Source organism: Salarias fasciatus, chromosome 9, assembly GCF_902148845.1.
Source record: "Salarias fasciatus chromosome 9, fSalaFa1.1, whole genome shotgun sequence".
Taxonomy (NCBI): domain Eukaryota; kingdom Metazoa; phylum Chordata; class Actinopteri; order Blenniiformes; family Blenniidae; genus Salarias; species Salarias fasciatus.
The window spans coordinates 10,331,472-10,357,657 of record NC_043753.1 but is presented as its reverse complement, the minus strand read 5'-3'; the positions used below and the strand labels follow the sequence as shown (position 1 = coordinate 10,357,657).

The 26,186-nt window shown below is 46.2% G+C and overlaps 1 protein-coding gene across 3 annotated transcripts in view; it reads left to right on the top strand.

Annotated features, from left to right (window-relative positions):
* The first annotated feature begins 14,101 nt into the window (after positions 1-14,101).
* LOC115394040 (disco-interacting protein 2 homolog C-like) overlaps positions 14,102-26,186 on the top strand; it is a 44,273-nt gene continuing 32,188 nt past the window's right edge. For all 3 annotated transcript variants that reach the window (XM_030099164.1, XM_030099163.1, XM_030099165.1), the window contains exon 1: positions 14,102-14,645. In XM_030099164.1, coding sequence (XP_029955024.1) covers positions 14,567-14,645 — 79 coding nt within the window. In that variant the 5' untranslated portion in view covers positions 14,102-14,566. The remainder of the gene's footprint in view (positions 14,646-26,186) is intronic.

Genomic DNA, 26,186 nt, shown 5'->3' with positions numbered 1-26,186 from the left:
ACAGAGTGCATTAGCTAATACATCAGCTTCAAAGCTACCAAAGAAAAACTGCAAAATGATAGTAAATTGACAAAATCAATAGCAGAAAGAGATAAGAAGTGACCACAAAAGATGTGCAACTCACTGAATGTGACCATTAAATGACCACAGATACTGCAGAACGACTGTAAATTGACAAAAGAGGAAGACAGAATTTTACCCAAAGAGATGCATAATTAAAACCAAAAATGGCTTTGAAATGATCACAGAACACTGAGAGGACCACAGGGATAACTAAAGTTACTACAATTGTGATCAAAATCACTAAAAAGACATGAAAAGTGACCACAAGGACCACAAAAAACTATAAAGTGACTGTAAATAGATAAAAATGTGAGGACAAGAACACGCAACTGTAACAGAAAGAGATGCAATGTGACCTTAATAAATTAATAAATGAATACAGTCTTGGAAAATCTCTTTTATTAGTTTTATATTATGATATCTGTGGTTCTAGTGTACAACTTTGTCAGATACAATTAAAAAAAACTGATGGAAAAAAATTAAGTTATGAAAACACAAAAGAGATAATAAATACATTAAAAATATTTTGTTTGATTTGCTTAACCAACCACATGGAGGGGTATTTTCATGTTTTGTGAGTTTTGATTGTAACTGATGCAACAAGATGGACCTCAGTGAACATCTGTGTGTGCTATAAACACATTATGACTTGTTTGCTCTGCAGCACTTTGCACTTGTCGTCCACACGGACTGACGGGGTTGTTTCCATCATGCCAGCTGCTGTTGTGACTCATTTCCTTCTCTGTGCCCACTGCCTCCTCCGGTCTCCTCGGTGACCGTCGACAGCAGCAGCACTTGACCCGTCCAGCCGAATCACATGACGTCAGAGCAGGATCCACTTTACCCAGCGGACCTACAGGTGCAGCTAACACTTGGAGAGACCGTTCCGCCGTACGACTGCTCCAGCCAGGTACTGCACACACGCTTCTACACCGTTCATACACCTACCGCGGAGTGACAGTGCCTTGAAAGGAGACGCATGGCGGAGGTTTGGAGGGGGAACTCAAGCAGTGTGTGGGCAAGCCTGAGGTAAGTGAGAGGGAGAGGAGCAGTGAATGGTGGGAGGGGTGGACGCTGTCACGGCCCCGCTCTCTGATTGGACGCCACCCGGCCATGTGACGACCCCTCTCAAACTGTAGCCTAACTAGGGCTCCCACATGCATCCACACACATGAAGCAGGGAGCAGCCCACTGCTGAGTGGCAGGAACATGTGAGCTCCTTCACATTTGCTATTTCGGGGCAGGGGGGCTGTCGGGGAGGGAAGGTGGAGGAGGGGGACCAAGCTGGGGGCAGCAGAGTGTCGTTCCTCTTTCTGCATGTGGCTGAGGCAGCGTGAGGAGCTGCTCATGATTCTGTCTTGTGTTGTGTAGGCTCTTGCTGCGCGTGGCCATAGCAGTCTCTTGTTTTATTCCCTCTCCAGGCTTGAGAAGATGGGGTGCTGCTTTAGTAAGGAGCCCAACCCCGGCCTGCAGACCGAGAGGAGCGGTCTGTTAGAGCCTCCGCACCACGATGGGCTGAATGATGTGACAGAGCGGGTCAGGCAGCACGCCGCAGCTGTGGCTCAACATGTGTGCCTCGAGGAGGAGGAGGAGGAGGAGGACAAGTGTGTCCTGGACGTACCGGCCCCAAAGAAACCTCCACCAACTGAGCACAGCTGCCCAGAACTGGATAACAAAGTACGGACAGGGGTGGCCATGGCCGGCGTGGACAGCAGCACGCAGGCTCTCCAGGCAGCGAGCACCGACCGGAAGAACGAGGATATTATTATCACAAACACACAGACAAACCCAGACACAGTGGCAGGTGTGACGGGCACTGCCGGCCCCAGCTGCGGGTCGCTTCCCTACATGGAGGTGTCCACTCAGAATGCGGTCAAACAGAAGATTATAGATAACGCCGCACTCAGGGCTTTGTGGTTTAATCAACCTGCAGAGGAGCAGAAGAGCCTCACGCCGGAGGAAAGTTGGTTGGCTCCTGCCAGGCTACAGTCTTCCCCCAAAGTCAAAACGAGCGAGCCGTCATGTGACCCGGTCAGCGTCACAAAGCAGGATTCGACCAGCGCGCAGTACAAGGAGGAGGATGGCGAGGAGGCTTGTGTCGTCACGACAACGCTCTGTCAAGTTTCAGGAACAAGGACCCAAGAATTCTACAGCATTTGCCCGATCGACGCAGATGACCTTGAACACGACCACGAGCACGCTCAGTCTGAAACAGCTGGAGCCGCACAGCAGGTGCAAGGAGCCGAAGCAGAAACAGCTGCTGCGTGTCGCACCGCCGAGCCGCCGGCCTCCAGCCAATCGCATGCGGAGACGGAGACATTCTGCGACTACACACAGTTCCTGGAGTCTCACGTGACCAGTGGGTCACAGGTCGAGCAAGCAGCTTCAATGCAGCGTCCCGCAGCCGAATATTCACAGGAATCCACCGAGAATTTACTTCCAGCAGAGCAAACCACCTCACCACCGCCTGCCGCACACACCCCACCCCTGGAACCCAGGTCTGATTCCCTGTCCTGTGGAGAGCCCCAAGAGTCAGCTGGAGATGACTCTCAGACTGAAGTAGTTGAAATCCAGGAATTTGAAGACAGATGTGGTTGCGGTCCTGATGTTGTATTCTCAGTGATATCACACAGTGAACAAAGTGTGGAGGAGCAGAGTGAGTGTTCAGAGGGCGACGCAGTGAAGGCATCAGGTGAGAAAGTATCTGCAGATCAGTGCAATGTTTGTGTAAGTAATGCAACTGAGAGCGGGTTGTGCACAAAGGAAGGTATTGTGTATTTGGAGGACTGCAGGGATGCTAACAAAGTTGAGGAAGGAGGAGCTGTCGACCTCCAGGAGAAAGATCACAATGTGAATTCCGACTTCAGTCAACTGCATCAGTCCGACACGAGAGCAGATCAGGACGTGTCAAGATCAGAATCACTTCCTGAAGCCGCTGAGCTGAGTGCCTCGGGTTTGTCACAGCCCCACAGGGAGGACGATGCTCTGGCTCTGCCTGGAGAACAGAGTGATGCCAACCCTGTGAGCGTCTGCAGCAGCCACAGCGGCGCAGCAGAAACCATCCTCAACCAGGTGTCCTCTATCTCCACCTTCTCCACTGTGTCCTCGCTCTCTGCTGAGCTCATCGCTCACTCCTGGCACAAACAGTCAACACCTCTCTCATATTCAACCAAAGCCATGTTTCACCCACAGGAGATCAGTGTGGATTTGGATGGTTCAATATTTGAATTTAACTCCACGAAACCCACTAATCAGGAGCAGCCATTCCATCAGTCACAGTTTGTTTCTGACAAACTGATCCACAGTTCTGATGTGGACACTGAATCAGCTGAGCATCCTCAGGAAGTCCTCATGAGTGAGGGCGACAGTCAGCTTGTTGAAAAGCCACCAGCTGAAATGAACCATCAGTGTCAGCCTGCTGTAAAGGAAGATGCTCCACTTTTCCCACCCGAAACATGTCAAGATGTTTCTTACCGAGAATCAGCTGATGAATCACGTGACGTGCTGCCTGAGCCCTGCGACGACCATGTGTTTGTAAATCCAAGAGTCACACCCGAGAGCTCGGAGCAACCTGAGAGCTTCATCCAGGAATCAAGCCAGTCGCCTCTCGTGCATCCTCCTCCTGCTCACAGTGTGCTTCCTCTCACAGTCTCCATTACTCCCCCCTCCTCCTCATCCTTCTCTTCGCTCTCTGAAGGAATATCTGAGTCTGAAACTCCCGATGAGACAAATCCACCGCAGAAAGTGTTCTGTGTTACACCCGAAGAAGCAGAAGAGAAGACCGCTACAGGTCAGCTCGTTTTGATTCCAGTTCAGGATGACCTTGAACCTCCAGGAATATCTCCCCCTGCCACACCAGACACTTCTCTTCAACCTGAAAGTGTTTTCAATGAGAGGAACTTTGAAGAAACTAATGAGACAAAGCAGCACACATCACTATTGGAGAACCCTGCATCGGACAGCCAGCTTCAGTCAGCGTCTTCATATATTGTAGGAACTGAGACGCCGTCCCAAAGTGTTGATGTCAAAAACTCTTTTACAATCCCTTATGACTTCTCAGTTCTGGACTGCCAAGATGGTCCCACCCTGGTATCAGTGGACCCCGATCAGATCGATGTTTACGCCTCCACCCCATCCTACGAGATCCACTTTCTGGACGGCGCGCTGCCGGCTGCTGCAGAGGAGGGAGACAGTGAGAAAGAGGGAGGGATGAGGGAGATGGTGTCGGAGCTGCTGGGAGAGGACGCGGACTCCACCGCGTGCCGACTCTACCCCCACCAGTGGATCAAGCTGGGTCTGGAGGAGAGCTGCGAGGGCTGGGCTCAGGGGACGGCCGAGTCAGGGAGGGACGGCGGCAAAGAGGAGAGCGACGCGGAGAACATCCCAGCCGCCGTGTCAGAGCTGCAGCCCTCCATGGCTCTGCTGGGAGCGTACCCGTACAGCACGGTGATGCCTCAGGGATCCTGCGTGTGGGACTGGCACACAGACTGCACTCAACAGGTGGGAGGATGGATCTGAGTCCAAGAATGAAGGAAAGATGTTTCTGAATCTGTTTATGCAAGGTGGAGGGACCTGAGATTGAACATTTCAAAAACCAAAAAGAAATTTCTCCTTAAGAAAAATTATATAAGAGATTGCATTAAAAATGATCTCAATGGTTTTTTGTTTTTTTTTGCACAAAACAGCTATGAATGCAGTCTCTAATATTATGTCACTCAAAGAGTATTGATCAAAGTCAGAGTGTTTATGGAGTTCATTACTTTGTTTTCTATTTTCACAAGCCTTTCAGCTCATGGTGGCTTGACTAAGAAAATACAGGGAATATTTTGCCATTTAATTAAAAAAAAAAGTGAAGTTATTTAACATTCTCCTCAAATACATTGCCTACCTTCAGAGTCTTTTGAAACCATTAATCAAAATTTTACACCATAATATCAGATTTTGGGATGTCTTGATGAGATATGTTATCTCCTCAGACCAGCTTAGATTAGAGTTTCTCCAGGTAAACAACTCCATATTAGCTTCAGTGTTGTTAGTTAAGTGCAGGTCAGTATCCAAAAGCTTAGTATCAGTATGGTAGTGCTTTGTTCCAGTGGAGTGATTGTATGCCAATTTATGGTGTGTTGTTTTTTGGAGGACTGGTTAAACAGCCTTTATGCAGGAATAATGAGCCCTTCCAAAATCAAAATTTGACTCTAATATAACCATAATAACTACATTTTTCCCAGTTTCCTCTGTTCCTCTCCTTTAAAGAATTTAGGATTGTTGTGTGGTTTGCTTTCAGGAACCCCCCACGACCACTAGCCTTAACCCTAATGCTGAGGCATGGACCGTCCCCGAGTTTAACATCCCGGACCCCTCCTACCCGCCGCTCCAACAGCTCCAACCATGGCTGCAGCTGAGCACCGAGGAAGGTACGCTGCAGGCCCCGTCACTGAACACACACACCCGCTTATTGCACAACGCCAACTTACTAACATCTGTTTGATTTGTCAGAATACGCACCTGAGTTCCAACTGGACAACGTGGGTCCCCTAGAACCCAGTACATCAGAGTACCAGACAGAAACCACTGAAGGGCTTCTGCCTAATGGAGACTGTGGTGATGCCCCTGACACAGGTATGAATCTGATTTGTTATTAATTCTTTTGAGGGTCATATCAACTGCAGTTAAAAGGGTTGTTTTCTCTCTGTGGTGACAGATCAAATCCAACAACAGCTGTACACAGTCCTGGAGTCCTGCCTGACCAGGTAATGACCGTACACACTCATTGACTGTCACCAGGTCTCCATCCAGTGAAGGGAGCTATGAGAGACTCGACCAGCCGTCAGATCACAAACTCAAAAGCAGAACATGTATAAATATCAACAGTTTCTTTCATGCTGGAGTTTAACTCAAGATGTTTGATCTGTGGTCGCCTCTCCACCTCCACCTCTCCTCAGGGAACACCTGAGCAGCGACCTGTACCTGCAGTCCCAGATGGACAACAACCAGTACATCCCCATCTCCACCCTGGCCAGCTTAGACATGATCAAGAGCCTCACCACAGACCTGACTCTCATCTCCAGCACTCTGAAAGGTGCGTGAGTGTGTTTGTGACTTGAATGCGATGAAAGTATTTTACTTTTGTCCTGATACGTTCTTCTCTCTCTCTGACCTGCAGCCATGCCCTCCATCCAGATGGCCCCCTGTGGACAGAAAGTCCGTCCCAGACAGAGCCGCTGCATCGTGATCCTGCGCGAGGTTCCCAGCACCACCACTCAAGAGGCAAGAGTAGAATTTCAAGAAGTGTTTATGAAGATAAACGGTGAAAGTGATTTCTGTAAGAGTGCCTTCATGGCACATGGTCACATGACTTGTCGCTGATCTGGATAGATTATAGTTTTTGGCCCTGGCTAATCAGTTTGTGATATTCCCTTCTTCATTATGCTTTTTCAATTTCAAGTAAGTTTTTGTTGGAGGCAAAATGCCCTCAAACGAGCTGCTGGTGTCACTGCATGATCTTATCACAGCTTGGCCCTCTTTCAAAAGTGCAACATGACGAAGAACGAAACCAAAGCTTTTGACTTTCTCCACCAAATGACACAGATTCCCCGGAGTATCCTAATGTGAGTACTGTATGTTTCACTGAGGGGTTTTTTTGTCTTGTTTTTTGTGAAGGAGGTGGAAGCTCTCTTCGAAAGGGAGAACCTGCCAAAGCTCGTGAGCTGTGAGTTTGTGAGCAACGATAACTGGTTCATCTCATTCGAATCAGAAGACGATGCACAGCAGGTAAGATCATCCACTGACCCTTCAGTGAGAAACTCTGACACTGTTAATATAACTATTAATAATTTCAAATTAATAATAAATCCAATGTTTTCCCAGTTCAGACATTTGGAGTGGCTTTTATTATGAAATGTGTGCTCGCCACAGTTTGAATGTAGGCTCTTGACCTTGTGTATATCTTTGTGTGTGTGTGTGTGTGTGTGTGTGTGTGTGTGTGTGTGTGTGTGTGTGTGTGTGTGTGTCCAGGCCTTCAGGTACCTGAGAGAAGAGGTGCGAGTGTTTAAGGATAAACCCATCATGGCAAGGATAAAGGGGAACATTATGGCGGCCGCCTCCTACGCTCCGAAGAACGACTACAGACCAGCGCAGGTGGACCACTGCAGCAACCAGTATGGGGCCTACTTCCTGAGCACACCCAGCTGCGAGCAGCCCTGCACCACCCACCTGACCTCCCAGCAGCTGTACAGTTTCCCCAATGAGACGTGGACCTCAGAGACCACCAGCTATGAGAAACGATCCACGGTGAGACCCGAGTGATGTTTATATTCACCCGACAACCCATCAATCCTGACTGTGGAAGTGTTTAATCAGCACGAGGAACAGAGTGAGCCGAACTGTCACTCCTCAAGAGTGATGATGTTGTTAAAGCATCATTATCATACAGTTTTGTAATAGAAGCACTGTCACTACTGTGAGTGAGTCAGCTGTGTTGCAAACAAACCACTGAACTGACATCATGCAGAGACCAGCTGATCCATCTGCACATTACTGGGATGCTACCAGTTTTTTTTTAAATTTGAATTAAAGTTGTCCATTAATCTGAATTTTTTCAAATGTCTCTTTCTATAATTGGATTAAAAGACATATGATTTTTTTCTCTGTGTTTCATTCTGACAGGGCAGCATTCAGCAGAATTAAGGATTTCTCTCGCTTCCTGTTGATTTCTTCCTGTTTTTTTGAACGTGTGAGCAGCAGCTGTGTGTTTTCAGGTCATTAAGCTGCTGCTGTTTGTTTCCCAGCAGCCTCCAGCACTGATGCCTGCAGTCAAGAAGGGATTCACGGGAGCTCCCAACTTTCAGCCAGACAATCAGCACAGGCAGAGGTAACTTCCCGTTGCTGTGTCATGTGTCCTGATCCAGTGTTGTGTTCATGTAACTCATGTTTGTCGGTTCACTTCCTCCAGGAAAGACTCAAGATCGTCCAGCTCTGACCACTGGCAGTCCCAACCCAGTGACTCCCAGTCATCAGAGCAAGTGTCAACGGAGCGCCCCGCCTCCCTGAACAAGTCTGGAAGAGCGCGGTTTCGGGGTAACGGTTACCACCAATCCCAGGATGGCTGCGCAGAGGCCAACAGGCAGCTAACAACTCCCTCATCTGGCACAGGAAGGTAACAACACAGCTGTCACACATTCTGTACCAGAGTCCATCAGTACTATCAGAGAGCCTTGAAACAAAACCAAAACACTGTGCCTCCTGGTGACTTGTAGAAAAAAGGAGTGTTTTTTTCTTTTTTTTTTTAATTTCTCCCATATGGGAGAAATTCAGTTGAAAAAACACTTCTTTTTTAATGACTTGCTGAATTGATGTATTTTAAATTGAATAAGTCTCACCCTCAGGTCTGTCGACATCATTTGAGAGTTGCCACATATATTCACTCAGTTCTGTTCATCAAAGGAAGTCCCCAGATCTCTCTCCCAGGCCAATCTAAGAGATGAGTGCAGTGCTATCAACAGTGCTATCTCATTTATACTCCATCAAGATCTCATAATATTTAGCTGTTTCATGACCTCGAACTCCCATCAGCTCTGAGACCTTCTTCTAAACACGTTGAAGATGAGAAATAACTGGGTGATAGAGATGCGCGGATGGCTCATTTTTCCATCCACAACCGCTTCTTAAAATCTCCATCCGCCCGCTATCCGCCCGCACGAAAGATTTTTTATCAATTTTCAAAACCGAACCCGCCCGCCATCCGCAGAATAGTGTTTTGGCTATTAAAATGTTACTTTTTTTATTTGAGTGCTTCAACCGCAGCCCACCCGAATGTCATTAAAATCTTAATTTTTCGACACGTCATCCACCCGATCCGCGGTTATCCGCGGGCGCAACCGCAATCCGCGCATCTCTACTGGGTGAGCCCTCAACAGTTTAGTGGACAAACGGTGAACCAATGGGAGAGGAGCTGATACAGACTGGCCCATATTAAACCGTGGGGGGGGGGGCTCTGCGAGGGTTACATTTCAATTTCTTTGTTTTTTTCTGATATAGCCCCTAAATCCATGTTACATCTGGACAGGTTGTCAGTCCATCACAGGACAAACACAGAGAGACAGACACACACTCACATTATCTTCAAAAACATTCAGCACTGGAGGATGAAACCAGAAAGAAACTACAGCGTGCAAACCCCAAACCAATACTTCCTCATTGTGAAATGAGGGAACTGTTCATCATTTGATGGATATTTAAGGAAATGATTCGTCTACATTTGACAGACTGATTCCAGCTGGAGCTGCATCTCACTGCTCCATATGTGTTTGTTTATACCTCAGAGCTCCTGAGGAAATGAATCAAACGGTCCAAACGGTTTATCTGATTATGTTTCAAAAGTAAAGAGCAGCTTTCCCCCAAACGCTACTGAATTTCCACTGTCACTCAATCCAGTGGTGTATCTGCTCAGCTTCTGTCTCATAAATGAACTGAACTCCAGTCGGGGTGGCGTCCAGATTCGATTGACAGTGATTTGAAACAAACAATTTGGACAAATATAACAGAGTTTTCACAGGATTTCACAGGTAATATCAGTGATTGTGCTTTGAGAGACAGAACCTACAGCTTTGCAAACAAGGGGATTCTAGATATATGATACAGACAGACAGGCTGAGTGATACTGTGTTTCAGAGGCAAAATCTCACCTTCTCAATGCTTCTCTGTCTGCTTCTGCTCCGAAGGAGAGGAATCTTCAATAGGAGGAAGAATTTGAGGTTCTCTGGAAGACAGAAGAGTCAGGTATGTTTCTGATGAGCATCAACCTACTGGTTCAGATTGTGTGCCCTGTGTGTGTTTTACTTTACTGTAATCTTTTGGCTGCTGTACCTGTACGTCTGTATGTAATGTGTAAAGGAGAATCCTTAAGGCTTCTTGTGCAAGTGGTGATAGAATTAAGCCATGAATCAAACTGTGTGTGTTTGTGTTTGTGCAGAATCCACCCAGTCAGTCACCGCGCCAGCCGTCCCCTCCTCTGGAGTTCAGCGTCACCAGCTTCCCTCCTCTCGCCCCTGGAAAACCAAAGACAATCGCTTCAGCTCCTGCGGCTCCCGATAGCACCAAGGTAACAAGTGTCTCTGTCAGTGTTCACCTGATGCTGAGAACGCTCACTAAGTGTCCTCAGACTGTAACTCACACCGTGAACACACACACTAACGGTTTAACCGTCTCTAATCCTGACAGGTTCCCCTAAAAAGCAAGAGCCTGCCTTCTCAGCCGGCCGAGCCGCAGCCGCTCTCCCAGCAGTGAGTATCTCTGAGGCAACAGCCGGATGACGCTGCAGTGATGTGGCCGTTCCACTTAATACTCCATTTTTACATTCCTCAAGCTTTCTTTACTGCTCACTGCCACTCCTCCCATGATTCATAATCTGCAGCCGCTGCACGTGCCTCTCCACTGACTTCACTCCGGCTCACTTGACTCCTGGAACATCTCATGTGTGGCCGCAGCGGCAGCTGTGTGTGTTGAGATAGTTGTGTTTGTTTCTGCAGGAATGTGACGGAGGGCGCAGAGAATACCGGAGAGGCCAAAGCAGCCGAGCACGCGCAGGAAGCCCTCACTGTAAGACTGTTTTAGCAAGTTTATTCTGATCCTCCAGCTGGCATTCACAGTTCTTTATTCATTGGTGTTTCAAATATGTTTTCAGACAATAAAATAGTTCTTTACTCTCTCAAATGGAGTAACTGGGGGAAGAAAAAGAAAACATTTGAAGTCTATTTAAAGCAAAATCATTTTGAACAACCTGGAATATTATGTTTAAATAAATTGAAAACACTGAAGATGGTGTGGAGATGTAGTTTGATACTCTGGTTCAGTTTTGCAGACAGTCATCTAATAATCTAAACACTGGTGATTAAGCTCTTCTCTGTAGGTCCATCTGTCACACTTGTCATTTTTCTTAAACTACTAGGAATCAACGCCTCGCTCATAAGAGATATTAATCGGTTAGTGTTTCATTCATGTACAAGGATTTTTAAATTGTGTGTTAACTATGTTTGCTGTCAGTGCTTTGTAGCCATTCTGACGTTGTTTACCCAGAGACACTGTGATCCTACAGTCTGAGAACATATTTTTCTTTCTCCAGCGTTGGTCAGGACCACTAACCCACATCTCTAGAACGCATGGAGTCAAAATGTGGAAAGTGAAGACAAACATGGAGAGTAAAAGTTGAATCTGGAGAACACAGCTGAAATGACAGTGTGTGAAGGGTCATGTGAAAACCAGAAACATGAGTCAGGTCCAACCAGTCTCACACAAACAACAACACCAACAGTTTTCTGTATGCATGGCGGCCATGCAGCGATCTCTAAACCTGACCCTGGTTCTTATCCTGATTGTCCTGCTGCAGGAGAATGAACAAGTTCAAAGTTAACTTACCTGACTCTGTCCTGTGCTCTGATTGGTCCGCAGCCCAAGAAGATGAGCTACGCCCAGATCTGCCAGGGAGCCTCGCCCAGTGACTCGGAGGTGCCTGCCGACCACTCCCCCTCCGAGAAAGAGCACGCCCCCTCTTATCCGGGCCACACCCCCTCTGCCACCACGGTGATCTGATCCGCTCAGACAGAAACTCCGCCGAGTGTCTGATGACCTGAAATCGTACTTGTTGTATTCCACTGAAAGCAGATGCAGACGGCAGGCTTTACGGTTAGGAACAGCGTGAGGTTCGCTATATAAAGCGCATTTATACAGTTTGTAAATCCACAACACTGTGGATGTAAAAAAGTAATCTGTTACGAAAGCTGTGACTGCGCTCTGCTTTCAGGGCCTTTAAACCTCTCAGGATGTAGAAACGACTCCTCAGCTCTAGTGATTTACTTCAGTTCATTTCTTTGACTGTTCTGATTTGTTCGTAAACAGCCAGTTTCCCCCTCATTTAATGACACTGGCCTTTTATTTCTCAGTTTAGTGTATGTTGAATGTTTTCTGTCTGTACACGATGTTCTGACATGACTGTAGCACCTCCACACACCCCACCCCCAACGCACACAATCTCTGTCGTTCTTGTGTCTTTCTGTAGACATGTGATGCTTTCTCTTTAAATAAGAGCATCATTCAGATGTCAGAGGCCTTTGATGAACCGAGGTCCAGTGTGTGTGTGTGTGTGTGTGCGTGTGTGTGTGGGTGGGTGTGAGTCGAGAGAGATCAAACTATTGATAGGATCTCACCCCTCCGGGAATCAAATTGCTTTCAAAGCTATTCATTTCAAGTCATTCTTTTCTGCATGATTTTTTTTTTTCATGAGTATTTTATGTTGTACTTTTACTATTGTTAAAACAGGAGTTCTTTAGTGTGTAAAAGCCTTAGTCTCAAGTGTGTGTGAAGTTGTGGAGAGTCCATAAACGAGCACACCGGTTCGGAGCTGTGTTTGCGCAGAGGCCAGTCTTTCTTTTTTTCTGTGTTCTTTAGTTTGGCTTCCACCGTTTTTAATGTGAAGCAGGCGTGTTTGTGGCACATGTATCTTTGTACAGATGTACATAATTTTGAACAAATAATAAAGACGTGCCTTTGAAGTTGAAGTATCAGTCTGTATGTTCATGGTTGTGTGTGTGTGTCTGTTATAAATGAATAAATTAAAAAGTCACTGAGTGTTCTGCCATGTAAAGCAGTCCGTGTTGTAGTTCCTCCTCCTCACCAGCAGGTGGTAGATGAGGCCCACTCTTAACTCCACCTCATTTGTTTACATTGAGGATGATTTGATTCCTTCAGGCTTAATGAATGAGATGAAGAATACTAATGAAATCCTCTGTGTGAGATGGACAAATAGATGCTCAGTTATGTGTCATCGTCCTATTAGGCCTGTTCAATCATACTGTGCTTAATTAAAGACTGCTTGACCTTCATTATTAATCACATAATTCTGTTGGGACAGAGTTTCCATGCATAAAGAAATGAATGAAGCATAATGAACACTGATGTCCTGAGGAGGAAGATGATTTGTAACAAAAAATCTATAAAAGGATAAATGCTGATCAGCTCAAAATGTCTGTTCAGATACATCATGTGGCCTCACTCAACAGAATAAATCAGGTTTAAAAATATAAAAAGCTCGTTTGCTTGTAGCTTCTTAAAATCATAATCATATTTTTAAATCACTGTAAACATTGTTTTTACATTTTTCACAGAAATGTGAAGCTGTATTCTTAAGACATGAAAATTTATATGAAGAAAAATGTAATGATGTTTCCTGTTGTTTCTCTTGTCTTGTATACTTTCCCAATTGGGAACGATTACTCTGCCAAATGGTAAGTTTACAAGTTCCCAGAGCGAATGAAAATGGAAGCCTTGAAAATCAAACACACACACACACACACACACACACACACACACACACACACACACACACACACACACACACACACACACACACACACACACACACACACGGAATTTAAGGTGTGGTTGTTATTGGCTGCACCCCCTTTTGGTGATGATTGTTACTGCCTCACCCTCCTACAATGAAAGAGTGAACTACCTTCGAACGAGAATGAAATTAAACATTTGTTTCTAAAAACGTTTTGAAAATAAGGTTTTTAATATAAATATTGTTTCTGAAAATGGCACCAACCAGCTTTAATGTCCCCTATATATAGGAACTGGTACTATCTCCTCCCTGTTTTCACCTGAAGTAAACAAGTCAAAGCATCTTTGAAAAAAAAATGAATTACACAAAAAATATTTGTAAAAAGCTTTTATCAAGGCAGATATGTTTTTATTTATTTTAATGGCCTTTTCCTGTGAATGTTCAAGTTCAAGTCGTCAATTTATGCCGTATGTGGGTCGCTCATTGCACCCCCTCTTGGTGATGACTGGTACTGCAGTCTCCTACTTACGTGAAATATAATAAATTAATAATAAATTGATGAAATAAAATAATCAAACAAAACTGAAAAAATAATAAAATATTTCAATGTAGCTAATTTTTATATTTATTTTATTTCAATAACTTCCTCTCCACACGCTCCATTCAGGTTTTGTTAATAGGTGTGGTTGCTCGCTGCGCCCCCTCCAGGTGATGGCTGGTACTGCCTCTCCTCTTCCTCCTCCTCCTCCCTCCTTCCTCCGTAGCGTCACGTGACACCAGTGGCAAGAAGCTGCAAACAGCTCCTCATCATCACCATCATCATCATCACCGCCACTACCGCCACCACAACCACCGCAACGGCAGCGTCGAGAGCGGAGCGAGCCACCGGGGTCTTCACCGAACCGAGGAGCGGCGGGCGCCATGGCGGGCCCCCGTTAAGAAGAGCCACAGCCAGATTTCTCCTCTTTGTTCTCCCCCTCGACGCCTCGCAGTCTTTCCGCGCCTCCGCCGAGGAGGGGCCGCCGAGGAGAAGCTCTCCCTTTCGGAGGAGGAGGAGGCGGAGGAGGGAGGAGGAGGAGGCGGCGGCGACGGCGGCGGTGGTCGCAGCGGGAGGCAGCAGCGGTCGAACCGGGGAGGGAGGTGTTTTCTGCGGGGCGAGCCGGCCGAATGGCGGACCGAGAGGCGTCGCCGATCCCGCTGGAGATCCGAGCCCGGCTGGCGGAGCTGGAGCTGGAGCTGTCAGAGGGTAAGGATTCATGAAAAACAAGAGGAGAAGCCTGCTCTCCTCCTCCTCCTCCTCCTTCTCCTCTTCCTCCTCTTTCCCCTCGTTATCACGTTATCTCATCACCATCACCATCCACACCGGGAGGCTCCTACTAACGGAATCTAACCTTTCATTCCTGCGGCCCCCTCCTCCTCCTCCTCCTCCTCCTCCTCCTCCTGCTCCCCTCCCGCTCCTCCCATCCAGATGTTTGTCAGCCGGCCTGGGCAGCTGAGTGTAGCTGACAGAGGATGGGGCAGAGCGGGAAGCCGCTGCGGGACGCGGCCGCCGCCGCCGCGGCTCTTTGTCTCCGCCCGCCGCTGCGTCCCCGTTACAATAAACAAACGGACCGGACGCGCGATCCGGGTCCGAACCGCGAGCCGCCGTTTGACCTTGAGATGTTAAAAAACGCAACCAGCCGAGCCTACCTGTGTGTGCATGTGTGTGTGTGTGTGTGTGTGTGTGTGTGTGTGTGTGTGTGTGTGTGCGCGCGCGCGCGTGAATGTGCGTGATTGCATGTTTTTGCGTGTTTGGTTTAATAATAGCATTGCGATGCAACGCTGCGTGACAGCTGCACATGAGGGGCAGTTGGGGGGCTTTGATGCCCACATTTCCTGCCTCTCTCTCTCTCTCTCTCTCGCTCTCTCTCTCTCTCTCTCTCACACACACACACACACACACACACACACACACACACACACACACACACACACACACACACTGTTTTCAGGCCTGCAGAGCAGCTGAGGAGGAGGAGGTGGATGAGGAGGATGCTTGGGAGTATTTTTCACCCCCCCCCCCTTTCCCTCCTACCCCCCCTTTCACACAGATACAACAAACACTCCCTCTCTGTCTATCAGTGGGCCATTCAATCACAGCAAACCCACCCAGGCTTCCTGGCCCGTCTCACACGGCATCTCCCGCCTTATATAATGGAGACGACGGCATATTTAATTCATACCGGCTTGGGGGAGGCCGGCGTTGTGAGGATCAGGTGCTGGATGCGAGCCACCCTGTTGCCGGAGACGTGCCCGCGGATGCTCAGATTGGAGCGACTGACTGCAGTCATCGGCGCCTGAGCCTGTGCAGCAGCAGCAGCATCAGCAGCAGCAGCAGCGAGATGCTGTGCGGCTGGAGGATGCACCTGCAGTGATGGTGCTGCTGCATGTCACGGCCTCTCCGGGACGTTTCGTCGGGGGGGGGGGTGTAAATAAATTCTGGTTTGCGAACGCTGAATAATTTAGCAGAAAAAAGGGTCACATTCAAGCAGCGCCGGCCATCAGGAAGCTGCAGAGACCTCTAAACTGGCTTGTGTTTCTCTCATCAAGCCTCGTCATTCATAAAAGCCTGTTTCATCCCACTGCAGTGACACACACACACAGAAACACACACACACACACAGAAACACACGCTCACACTGAGGTAAAACTGTGGCAGCTGCAGGCCGACTGGAGCTCCTAATCCAGCCGAGAGTGTTTATCAGAGCAGAACCTGCTGCTGGCAGATGTTATTAATGATGGAGGCGGTGGGAGGAAGAGGGGCGAGATGTGACGGACAGCATGACAGCCGGGCCGCAGACGTGGAGGTGTGTGTGTGTGTGTGTGTGTGTGTGTGTGTGTGTGGGGCTGGCAGGGTTATCTGTGAATCGCAGCTGGATGAAGCCTGACAGGAGTCCTGATGGACGTGTCTCACCTGTGAGAGAGCGTCTGGAGTCCGTGTGTGTGTGGTCATTACGAAAGAGGAAGGCGGTGTGAAGCAGATCACAGCATCAGATGGGTGGAAACTTTAACAGGCTCAAAACTAGATGTTTCTATTATTAAGTTAATTTAGATAATCAGTTGAATCTGTTATTATTGTTTTCCATTTATAATTTTATGGAAATGCAAACAATTTTTAATTTATGTGTTTCTTTTGATGCAAAACTTCACCACATGTACACATCTACACTCACAAAGTTCAACATACATGCTGCTTCCCGCTCGGCCTTAAAGCCGCAGTATGTACAATCAGAGGCAATCTCAATTTAGTGTTTTAGTGGCTGCAAACTGTGCAATTTCAACGATCTTCCAAGCTCACAGCTCACTACTCTGTATGACACGGATGTAATCATTTTGGACACAACGTGAAGTTTGCTGTGCATAGATTACATGATGGAAATGAAAGCCGAATCACTGCCTTCGATGTACGTGAATCAACGTGAGCGTGTATCATCCAACTGTTTCACTGTCTAATTTTCAGAAAGTTCCACATTAAAAACAACGTGACTCATGCTTGCTTCACCCTTCTCCTGGTAGATAACCATCTTGTCTTACGTTGTTTCTTACCTGTACCTGATAAAGTGTGACGAGGGAGTATTTTGACACTTTTATGGCCCTCAACTCTGGCTGAATGAATCCTCTGGCAGATATTCATCTTATCTTTATTTTGGTTTTACCTGCATCTGGTTGAATCTGATTTGAACCAGTTCGCTCTCTCTGGTCAAATCTGTTAAGCATTTCATATTCTGTCATTTTTGCAGGGCTTTACCTGTTCTGGTGCAGAAAAACAGTCCCAACATTTTTTAATACACTTCTAACTGAGAAGTTCCCAGTGACTTTCCCCTTTTCTGCCCTGGTTGGGACTGTTTGTTCTAAAATAATTTAGAAAAATGAAATCTTAAAGCATTAAACACACACATGCCCACACAAAACCCTACAGCTGAGCCTTCATTAAAATAGAACATTGTTGGAACGCCAACAGCAGAAGTTCTTGTTAAGTGAATTTGTGCAAAATTACAAGGTGGAAATCATATTATCTTGAAAATAGTAAAGTCGCCCTATTCAAGAAGCTCAAACCTGCTTCAGTTGTGCAAAAAGGGAGAGCTTCTTCTTCTTCATCCAGATGAGCTGCTGGCAGAGAAATGAAACGAGCGCTCTGAAGGATTAACGAAGTTTTCAACCCACAAAGTCCTCTGCTTCCAAACGAGCCCGGTCTGAGGACATGGAGCCGTCACTGTTATTAAGGAGCGCAGTGACGAGCCCCGGGCTACAATTTCCTGTCAGATTTGATGGGTAGAGCTGCAGGATGAAACTTTTATTTGTTGTCTTTGAGAAGACGATCCGGCGCTCCACCTGTTTATTAGATAAACTCGGCAATCAGCTGAGCTCTGGCAGATAAGCCTCTCTGCCGCTGAATCGCATCATCTCGGCCGCGCTGCCGCGACCTCGAGGCACTAATGCGCCGCCGCTCCGGCCTTTAACCGGGGCTTTTTCACGCAGAGCCACTTGCAGACAGGACGGGCTGAGCTGTACTAGTCGGAGTAAATCTGAAAGCGAGGCAGTCAAACGAGGAGCGAAAAGCCACAGAGAGAAGGACTGAGACGTCCTGCAGACCTTGAAGGAACCATGAGAAAATACTTGTGAAGCTTTAGGTCATTGTGAGGTTTTTTTTTAAAGACCTTCTGAGAATGTTATCTAGCCGTAAATATCATCATTGCAGCAAGAATACTGCAAAAAGATGCTTTTTGTTTTGGAAGCTTCAGTTTTTTTCTTTTTAAATGCTCTAAATCTCTATGGAAATGAAGGGAAGTGCTGCTCCTGTGCCTGTGCTCCACGGCTCTGCACATGCAAAAGTAGATGGGCAACAACAACAATGGCGGCCTCCGTGGTTACATGACTTCCAGTCCGTATTCTCCTGGGACTTGGGAGTTTCAGAGTAAAGAGTTGTAATAAAATTCCAACTTGGTCGTCTGTCCATACGAATGTCCCCGTTTTTCCCCATTCTTAACGTGTGTGTGGTTTTATTCCTTCAGCGCCAGCTCGTGGCCTGGCATGCTAACTACATCGTTATCAGCGTTTCTGTCATTTCCACGCAAGTGCAAAACGTTTCTGAAATGAAAACAGAAAAATTATAAACTGACTTTTTTTTTTTAACCTTTCCTCGTGTTGGATTGAAACTTGCTCAACAGGAATGATTTCAACACCAGAATTATGTTTTCAGAAATAGAACAATATCAATCCACACTTCTCGGCATTATTTTTTTACTTTAATATACGAGCATGAAAAATCTGACTTTCTGGATTTTCCTCATTAGTGCTGCAGCCCCAGACTCGCTCCGTGCATACATAAAACAACAATAGCAGTGTGTGTTTATGGCCTGAAGCAGTGCATTTCAGGTCAGCCTCGCCTCTCTGCTTTTTTGTGTCTGCAGTGCCTCACACTGCAAAAAAATAAAAATAAATTAATAAATAAATCACAGCTACTACGAGGGACGATCATGCATAATCAATGTTTATTTACTCCATGTTGATGAGGCTTAATGAGTGGATGTATGGAGTGGCTGTGGCGTGCAGCTTTACTATAGCCGGTGAAGATTTTCCAGTGGAAATTAATGAACGTTCAGCTTGAAAAACTGTGAAAGAACAGCAGGGTTTTTTAGAACTCAGGTTTTCACTTGATGTCGTCAAGTGGCCGTTTTGAAGCCGTGAGATTCCCTTTGTGCTCAGTGGCAGCGGTTAGTTATTGTAGTATGGAGTCCTTCCTGAGTGAGGCTTTCACTGGTTTGGCTCTTTGCGTTTCGTTTGGCGGTGAGACCGGATTACTGGGTGAATGTTTTACACCTGCTTGTTGGGTCGATTCTCAACAACTGCAGCCAATCTAGCGCACAGTGAACCATCGTGTGGTGCTCGCTTGCAACAGCCGAAACCGTCTGGTTCTGACTGCTTGACTTTACCAATTAACCATCTTGACCCTGATTGACTTTCAGCCCCACCGTTGAGTTCTGTCTGTCTTCAGTCTAACAGAAACGTGTCTTGACTCTTGTACGCATTTGCCTGTTTATCAACACTGGCAGATAATCATCCCGACTCTCGTTTGTCTTTGTGACGAAGTGAAACTGACAGATCGCTGTCCTGACTCCTGTAAACGTTTGAAAATGTGTCATTAAAACTAGCACTAATTATTTTGACTCCATGACTGCATAATGCTCATTTAATCCCCAGTTCATGGTCATTTTCTTGCCTCATGGTGGTGTTTGCCAGTGGGGTGATGCAACCCTTCAGCTTTCATACTAAAAAATAAAAGAGGTCAAAGTTCGCAGACGATTTATCAAGTAGTAACACTTAAGCTTAAATATAGTTATTCTCAGCAACAAATTCAATCCAAGGCTTTGACTTCCTGTTTTTGTCTTTTTAGCTAAATGCGACTTGAAGAAAAGCAGCGCGCGCTTCCTGTTTGATGCACACCGAGCCGGTGACAGCTCGGCGAGCGGTGCGTCGGTGTGTTACCAGAACAGAGCGGCTGTCACTCATTTGCTGTCGCAGCCTGTTGGAAATGACGTGTGTCTCCATCACATGCCAGGCCGGGCCTCGCGGCGAGCGCAGATAGACTGTGGGCCGGCGCTGTGGGCGTGTTGTGTAATGTGACTGCTCGCCGATGACGACCGCGGACGCCTCGGATCAAAAAAGCAGATCCACCGAAACTCTGCGTCTTGATCCGCTGATGAAGAGTCCAGATATCAAAAGACGTTCATGTCGACTTGCATGGAGGCGTGAAGTGAAGGAGGCGTCGCTCGATTCTGTGATTTTTAAAGATGAATTCGACTCAAGTAGGAAAAAGTTCAACAGATTGAGTGAATACAATAAATGAGTTGACTCATCGTCGTCATTTCAGCTGTTTGTGTAAAAGTAATCAGCTTCTGCACTGTTACGTCACAGATTTCTGAGTTTTTTCACACCGGTATCATGTATGGGCCTCTGAGTTCTTAAAAAACCAGGGTGTACCTGAACGCCTCATGTGTAGGAGCGCAGTGTTTTCATTCATTTTAAATGTGCCTCAGAAAACACTTGTCATCGCTAAAAATGTCTCTGCTTTTATGTATTTTTTCTAAAACAGTTTTTTTTTAAGATTTCTGAACAGAAAACTTCAAAAACTGAAGCATATATGATCCCTGGAAATAGTGTTTAATCTTGAGTTGAACGCAGCAAATCTGAACAGTTGGGTTAATAAGAGTCGTCGCCCGAGGTGTTTTCTGCACTCCGTGTGGACAAAACAACACAGAAAGCAGATGAATGATGGATGTCTTGATTCAAAGGAGCATTTCGGATCAGGGTTTTTGAAAAATGGTGAGTCATTTTTGCTGAAATATTTGACAGAACTGATTTACTCCTTTAGCGGCCCAAGTCATAAATTGACAGATATTTAACCAGTGGGCCTATTTTGTTCCTTTTTACGTGGAATTTAAATCATTTTATAGTCTCTGAATCTTCAAGCAACTGATGACCTCCTGTTCTTGAACGTCTGTCTAAAAAATATTATCACTGAAACCCTAAAATAATTGAAATCGAGTTTGAGAGCGGTCCTGAAGCACCTCTCCAAAATTCTTCAAATCTCCGGTACCTGGCGTTTCTCGTCGTGTCTAGAAATGGCCATAATTACAGATAATCATTATCTAGTACTGACATTTCTACAAATCACAGGTAACTGGTATTTAGACCGGTTTGTAAACGCCTCTCAAATATTTTTGAAAATTCCCAGTGGTCCGTGAACGCCTCTCCAAAAGTGTCACCATCACAGATGAGGATGCAGCTGATTTCCTCCAGGTCTTTTGAGCAGAGCACAGTGAAATTATTCTGCCTTTTTTTTTCCCCGTGCGCCCGCGTGCTGACAGTTTAACCTTTTAATTATCTGCGAGTGAAGAGCGGCGGAGAGGAGGAGAGAGGTGTCAGTGCTGCTGGAAACACTCAGTGGATCAGACTGAAAATTGAGTCTAATCCTCCTAATTGATGAACACTTAAGGCCACTTATTGACGACGTGCATTCGCTCGCTTTAGTGCCACAAAAGAAAAAAAATACCCCCTGAAACGTTTGTGTTTTTGAACCATTTTCACTGTTTATCCAGGTCGGATTAACAGAAATGTGTGCAGCAGCTGTCGAAATGATCCACACTGTAAAAAAAATACCTGTAAAATTCTCAGTAGTTTCCTTGTTTTTCTGCAGGTGATATAAACACATCCATTGATTTTATTGCCAGTTACGAAACCCTCAAGAGGCTAATTTAGTTTTTGGCAAATAAACAGGAGTATTTTACATATTTTTAAAGTAGCTTCCGAGCTGAATGTTGACAGAAACGCTGCATGTGCTGAGCTGTTAGTGAGAATTAACAGTCTATCAGGTTTGATCATTCATTTAAAGTCACATTTTTTTAAATTTTTTTTTTAAACACAAGTGTTGCATATTTCTAGTTTTTTCTCAGCTTTCTGGAGTTTGCAGCGTTTCTCCGGTGAACAGATGTGATTTTTTTCAGCTCGAAACTGAAATGGACATTTTGTTCCTGCTTTACTGTATTTTGATGAGTGGCATCCTGACCCACTGATCCCACAAGACGCCCCGGATATCAGTTCTCCACACCACTGTGAACTTGACATTTGGCTGCGAATCCAAGCGTGTGCGGACACTCTACATATGCATGCACGCTAGTGTACATGCAAATGTAGGCTTCTCTGCACGCATGCACGTGTGCAGATTATACAGTAACTGCAGGAGTGACTGTGGGCACGAGCGCTGCCACATATGCATGCTCGCATGGTGCATATGTGCAGTATCTGAACGCATATAATACACTTTACATATATTTGCATATATATGTGCATATCCCATATAAATGTCCGCGCTTATTCAGCACAGACTCTGCACCTGTGCATGTGTGTGTGTGTGTGTGTGTGTGTGTGTGTTCATGTGTCCATGCGGCCCCTCCGGCCCCGCTGTGGACACACGAGTTGTGGGTCCAGAGGACGCTCGGCCGCCCACACGGGTCCCTGCATGTGAGTGTGACAGCCCAAGGTCCCCAAAGCATGACGCATGCTTCAGCCCCTCCGTGTATGTGTGTGTGTGCGTGTGTGTGTGTGTGTGTGTGTGTGTGCCTGCTGGAGGTAGATTTGGTTACCATGGTGGCTTTGTGGGTGGACTGGCTGTTTATGATGATGTGATAAGAAAGAGAGCAGCGCAGCAAGGAAGGGCAGACGATCTGAGCGCCGCACGCTGAGGACGAGGGTCCGGCGGACAGATGTGCTGCCGGGTGCATCTGGACGGCAGCTGTCAGTGGGCAGCACGCCGAGCCATATCATCTAGATACTTACTTCACCACCTTCGTTTAGAAAGATGGAACTTTAATGCCATCGCAGGCTTTTTTTTTTTTCTTTGTGTGCACAGTGCTCAGGCTTCTGTTTAACACCGATTCTGAATACGATGCAGGGCGCTCCATTTCTGTGATGTTTTTGTAACTTAAACACGCCACCCACTCACATCTGTGGACTGGTGGACGAGGCTGGCTTCACTTAAAGAGTCTCATGATGTTATGGAAGGGTGGGGGGGGGGGGGTCACGGTGGAGCGTCACGAAATGGCCAGACAATTCTCAGCAGACGTCACAAAAAAAGTTTCAAAGTTTGATGGATCTGATGTTTCATCTTGCCTTAGAGACGACGAGTGGCTCCTCCAGAATCTTTTTCTGAAAGCAGCACAATGAGACAGATCGAGGTCTGAGTCAGAGCCGCAGGGCTTTCTGGGAAATGTAGGAAATGACTAACTGCTGCCGAAGTGACAAAAGTGCAGGTTGAGGCCAAAATCTGCTGGTGAGAAATGTTGATGGAAAAGCTCCAGATGACTCATGGGATGGATTAATGACAGCAGCCGGGAGATTTTCACTGATTTTTAATGTCACATGATTCTTCTTCTTCTCCTCAAACAAGCTGGAACAAACTGTTCAGACCACATCCACGCCCGGACATGCTGCTCATTTTTCATGGTTTTAACGAATATTTGTGGAAAGAAATAATTCTCTGACGTCCTAAAATATTTAGTTTTCTTTCTTTTGTTTATTTAGGATCATTTTGGGGTTTTGGACGCTAGCGCTGTTAAATAACAGTTGAAGGATTTTTTTTTAAAGCTTGATTTAACTAAAATAGTGATTCATTTTGATCATGGTTTTATTTTGATTTAATCGTGTTATTTATTATACTAGAAGATATATATATCATATATTTTTTCTTAATAAAGTTTCACCACAAATAAAATTCTAGGTTAAAGTCACGAGCAAACTGCAAAGCAGACACTTTTATTACCACCAGCCGCACAAAGTAAACATGAATTCTTAAGAAAAACTGTGAAAAAAGTGTCATGGATTAAATTTTACGGTTATAATAAAGTTGTCTGACCATTGTTTATTGTTTAACATTGGCATGCAAGTTGACCTACTTTTTTTTGACCTACCTATTTTTTCAAATCCAGGAATATAGTGTAATTCATTGATGCTTCATTATTTGATTTTTTTTTAATCAATTCCTGAGTGAATTTTTTTGAAGTATACTTTTGTTTTTTTTTTCAGTATTTGTTTGAAACGAATTTAATTCATATTTTCAGCAGTCGGACGTTTTGCGGTTGAAAGAAATCTGATGTTGCAAACTGTCGCTGAGAGGCAAGCGTCGGTGTAAAGATGAGCCGCTTCATGTGCAGAAGTATCATGAAAACAGTTCTGACGTGCTGCTTGTGACTCTCAATCAGCTCTGTGCCGTATTGAACCAGGAGGAGGAAGAGGAGGAGGAGGAGGTGGAGGAGGAGGGTGGGAGAGAGGAAGAGGGACGAGGAGGAGCAAGAGGAACAGGGAGGAAAAGGAAGGAGGGAAGAGCGGGAGCGAAAGGAAGGGAGAAAGTAATTAGGCTGCCAATATAAGCTCACAACACACACACGCACACACACACACACACACGCACACGCACACACACTCTCGCGCTGGCAGGTATCATTAGCCCACTTCTCACATCTGATGCCTCAAATCCAAGATGGCCGTCTCAGGCCTTCTTCAAGAGAGAGCCGTTGCTAGGCAACTCCCTCCCTGCTCTGCTGCGCTGCGAGTGGAAGATGGCGTCTCCCAACGGACCGCACGCTCAAGTGCGTGTGTGTGTGTGTGTGTGTGTGTGTGTGTGTGTGTGTGTGTGTGTGTGTGTGTGTGTGTGTGAGAGAGATACAGAGAGGAGAAGAAGAGCAGGAATGTTGATACGCGGCGGTCGATCAGAGAAGAAAAGGCGTCGCTCGAAAACACGTCTGCTCGCACAAAGGCAGTTTATGCGGCCCACACGCCGGAATCCGGCTGCCGTCACACAGACGATGGCGTCCGGGCCTGCCGCAGATCTTCAGACCGGCTTTTAATAGCGTGAACAGAGTGAGATGTTCTACACAAGGCTTCAAAACTCCGCCCCAGAAGTGGAACCCTAACCCTGACGCCGTAGATCAATCGAAAAGGCCAGATACTGAGGAGGCGAGGCAGTGGATGCCCCCACCATCAATGATCCGATGGCAATCCCGTGCATGTATGTCAGGACAAACATGATCATCAAATGAAGGAACTGAGGAGCAGATCCAGAGTAACAACACATGGATGATAGTCTGCTTTTAGATTTTGAATTATGGCTTTAATTGCAACACATTAAACACACAAACGACTGACTATGCTGCAATATGTCAAGTTTCTCTGCATCATGCATTCATGAAAAAGTCTTAAAAATGAAAGAAAAGTGGAGTTGTGTTTCCATTTATTTCAACTCTTAATGTAATCCAATGTTTTTTTTAAAATAATCCATACATTGTCCAGTTTTTTTTTTTTTTTTTTTTTCTGCTTAGACTCCAGCAGGGGAAAGACGTAACATTTTCTGGACTACTTTCAGCGACGTATTAATCCGCCGCTGCAGGCAGGTTGGCTTCATGTGGATCGAGTCAAAATAAAGTGCAGCGTGTCAGACGTAATGACAGATCATGTCACCAGTGAGCCACAGAGGAGTCAGACATGAGACCGCAGCTGGTTTCTGTCTTTCTTTTTTACACTGTTTTGACAACGAGAAACACACTGCGTGGATTTATCCTTCCTCACACTGTAGCTTTACATCCACGAGGCAGCGTCGACCTGCAGACGGACCGCAGCCTCCATATTCCGTCTCATTATCTGTTGATTCTCTCCTGCTTCATCTGAAGCTGCTCTCTCATCTGAAAGAAGCGACATTATTACACCTGAGCGAGGACTTGCCGCCCCTCCGTTTGCCAAAACATGAACTCAGCTGTCTGCGCACAGATTGCTTTTGCGCGCGCGTGTGTGTGTGTGTGTTGTTTTTGGCGAGCGTGACTGGAGGGCACAGTAACGGCTCTGCATCGAAGCATAAAAACCAGTTGTGACATATCTCATTCTCTAAAAACACAGTTTTCTCCAAGTGTCGCCTCCTGCTTGTGGAGGACGCCGATCTCCGCCGCCCACAGCGAATCAGCACAATTAGCCGGGCCGCACACGTTCCCCGTTAGCTAAACTTCACCGTGCGCAGCTGTTTCAGTCAATCTGCGGGCGTGTGAGGCATTTTTTCGAGATTTATTTTTTTCTGCGGCACAGATGTGGGGATGTGTTGAAACTGTGGTTTGCGCTCTTGACTCTTCAACCCCTTTGAAAGGCGGCGCCGGAGATGAAAGGAGGAGACTCTCCATCTGTATCCAAGGTCCCTTTTCAAAATGGC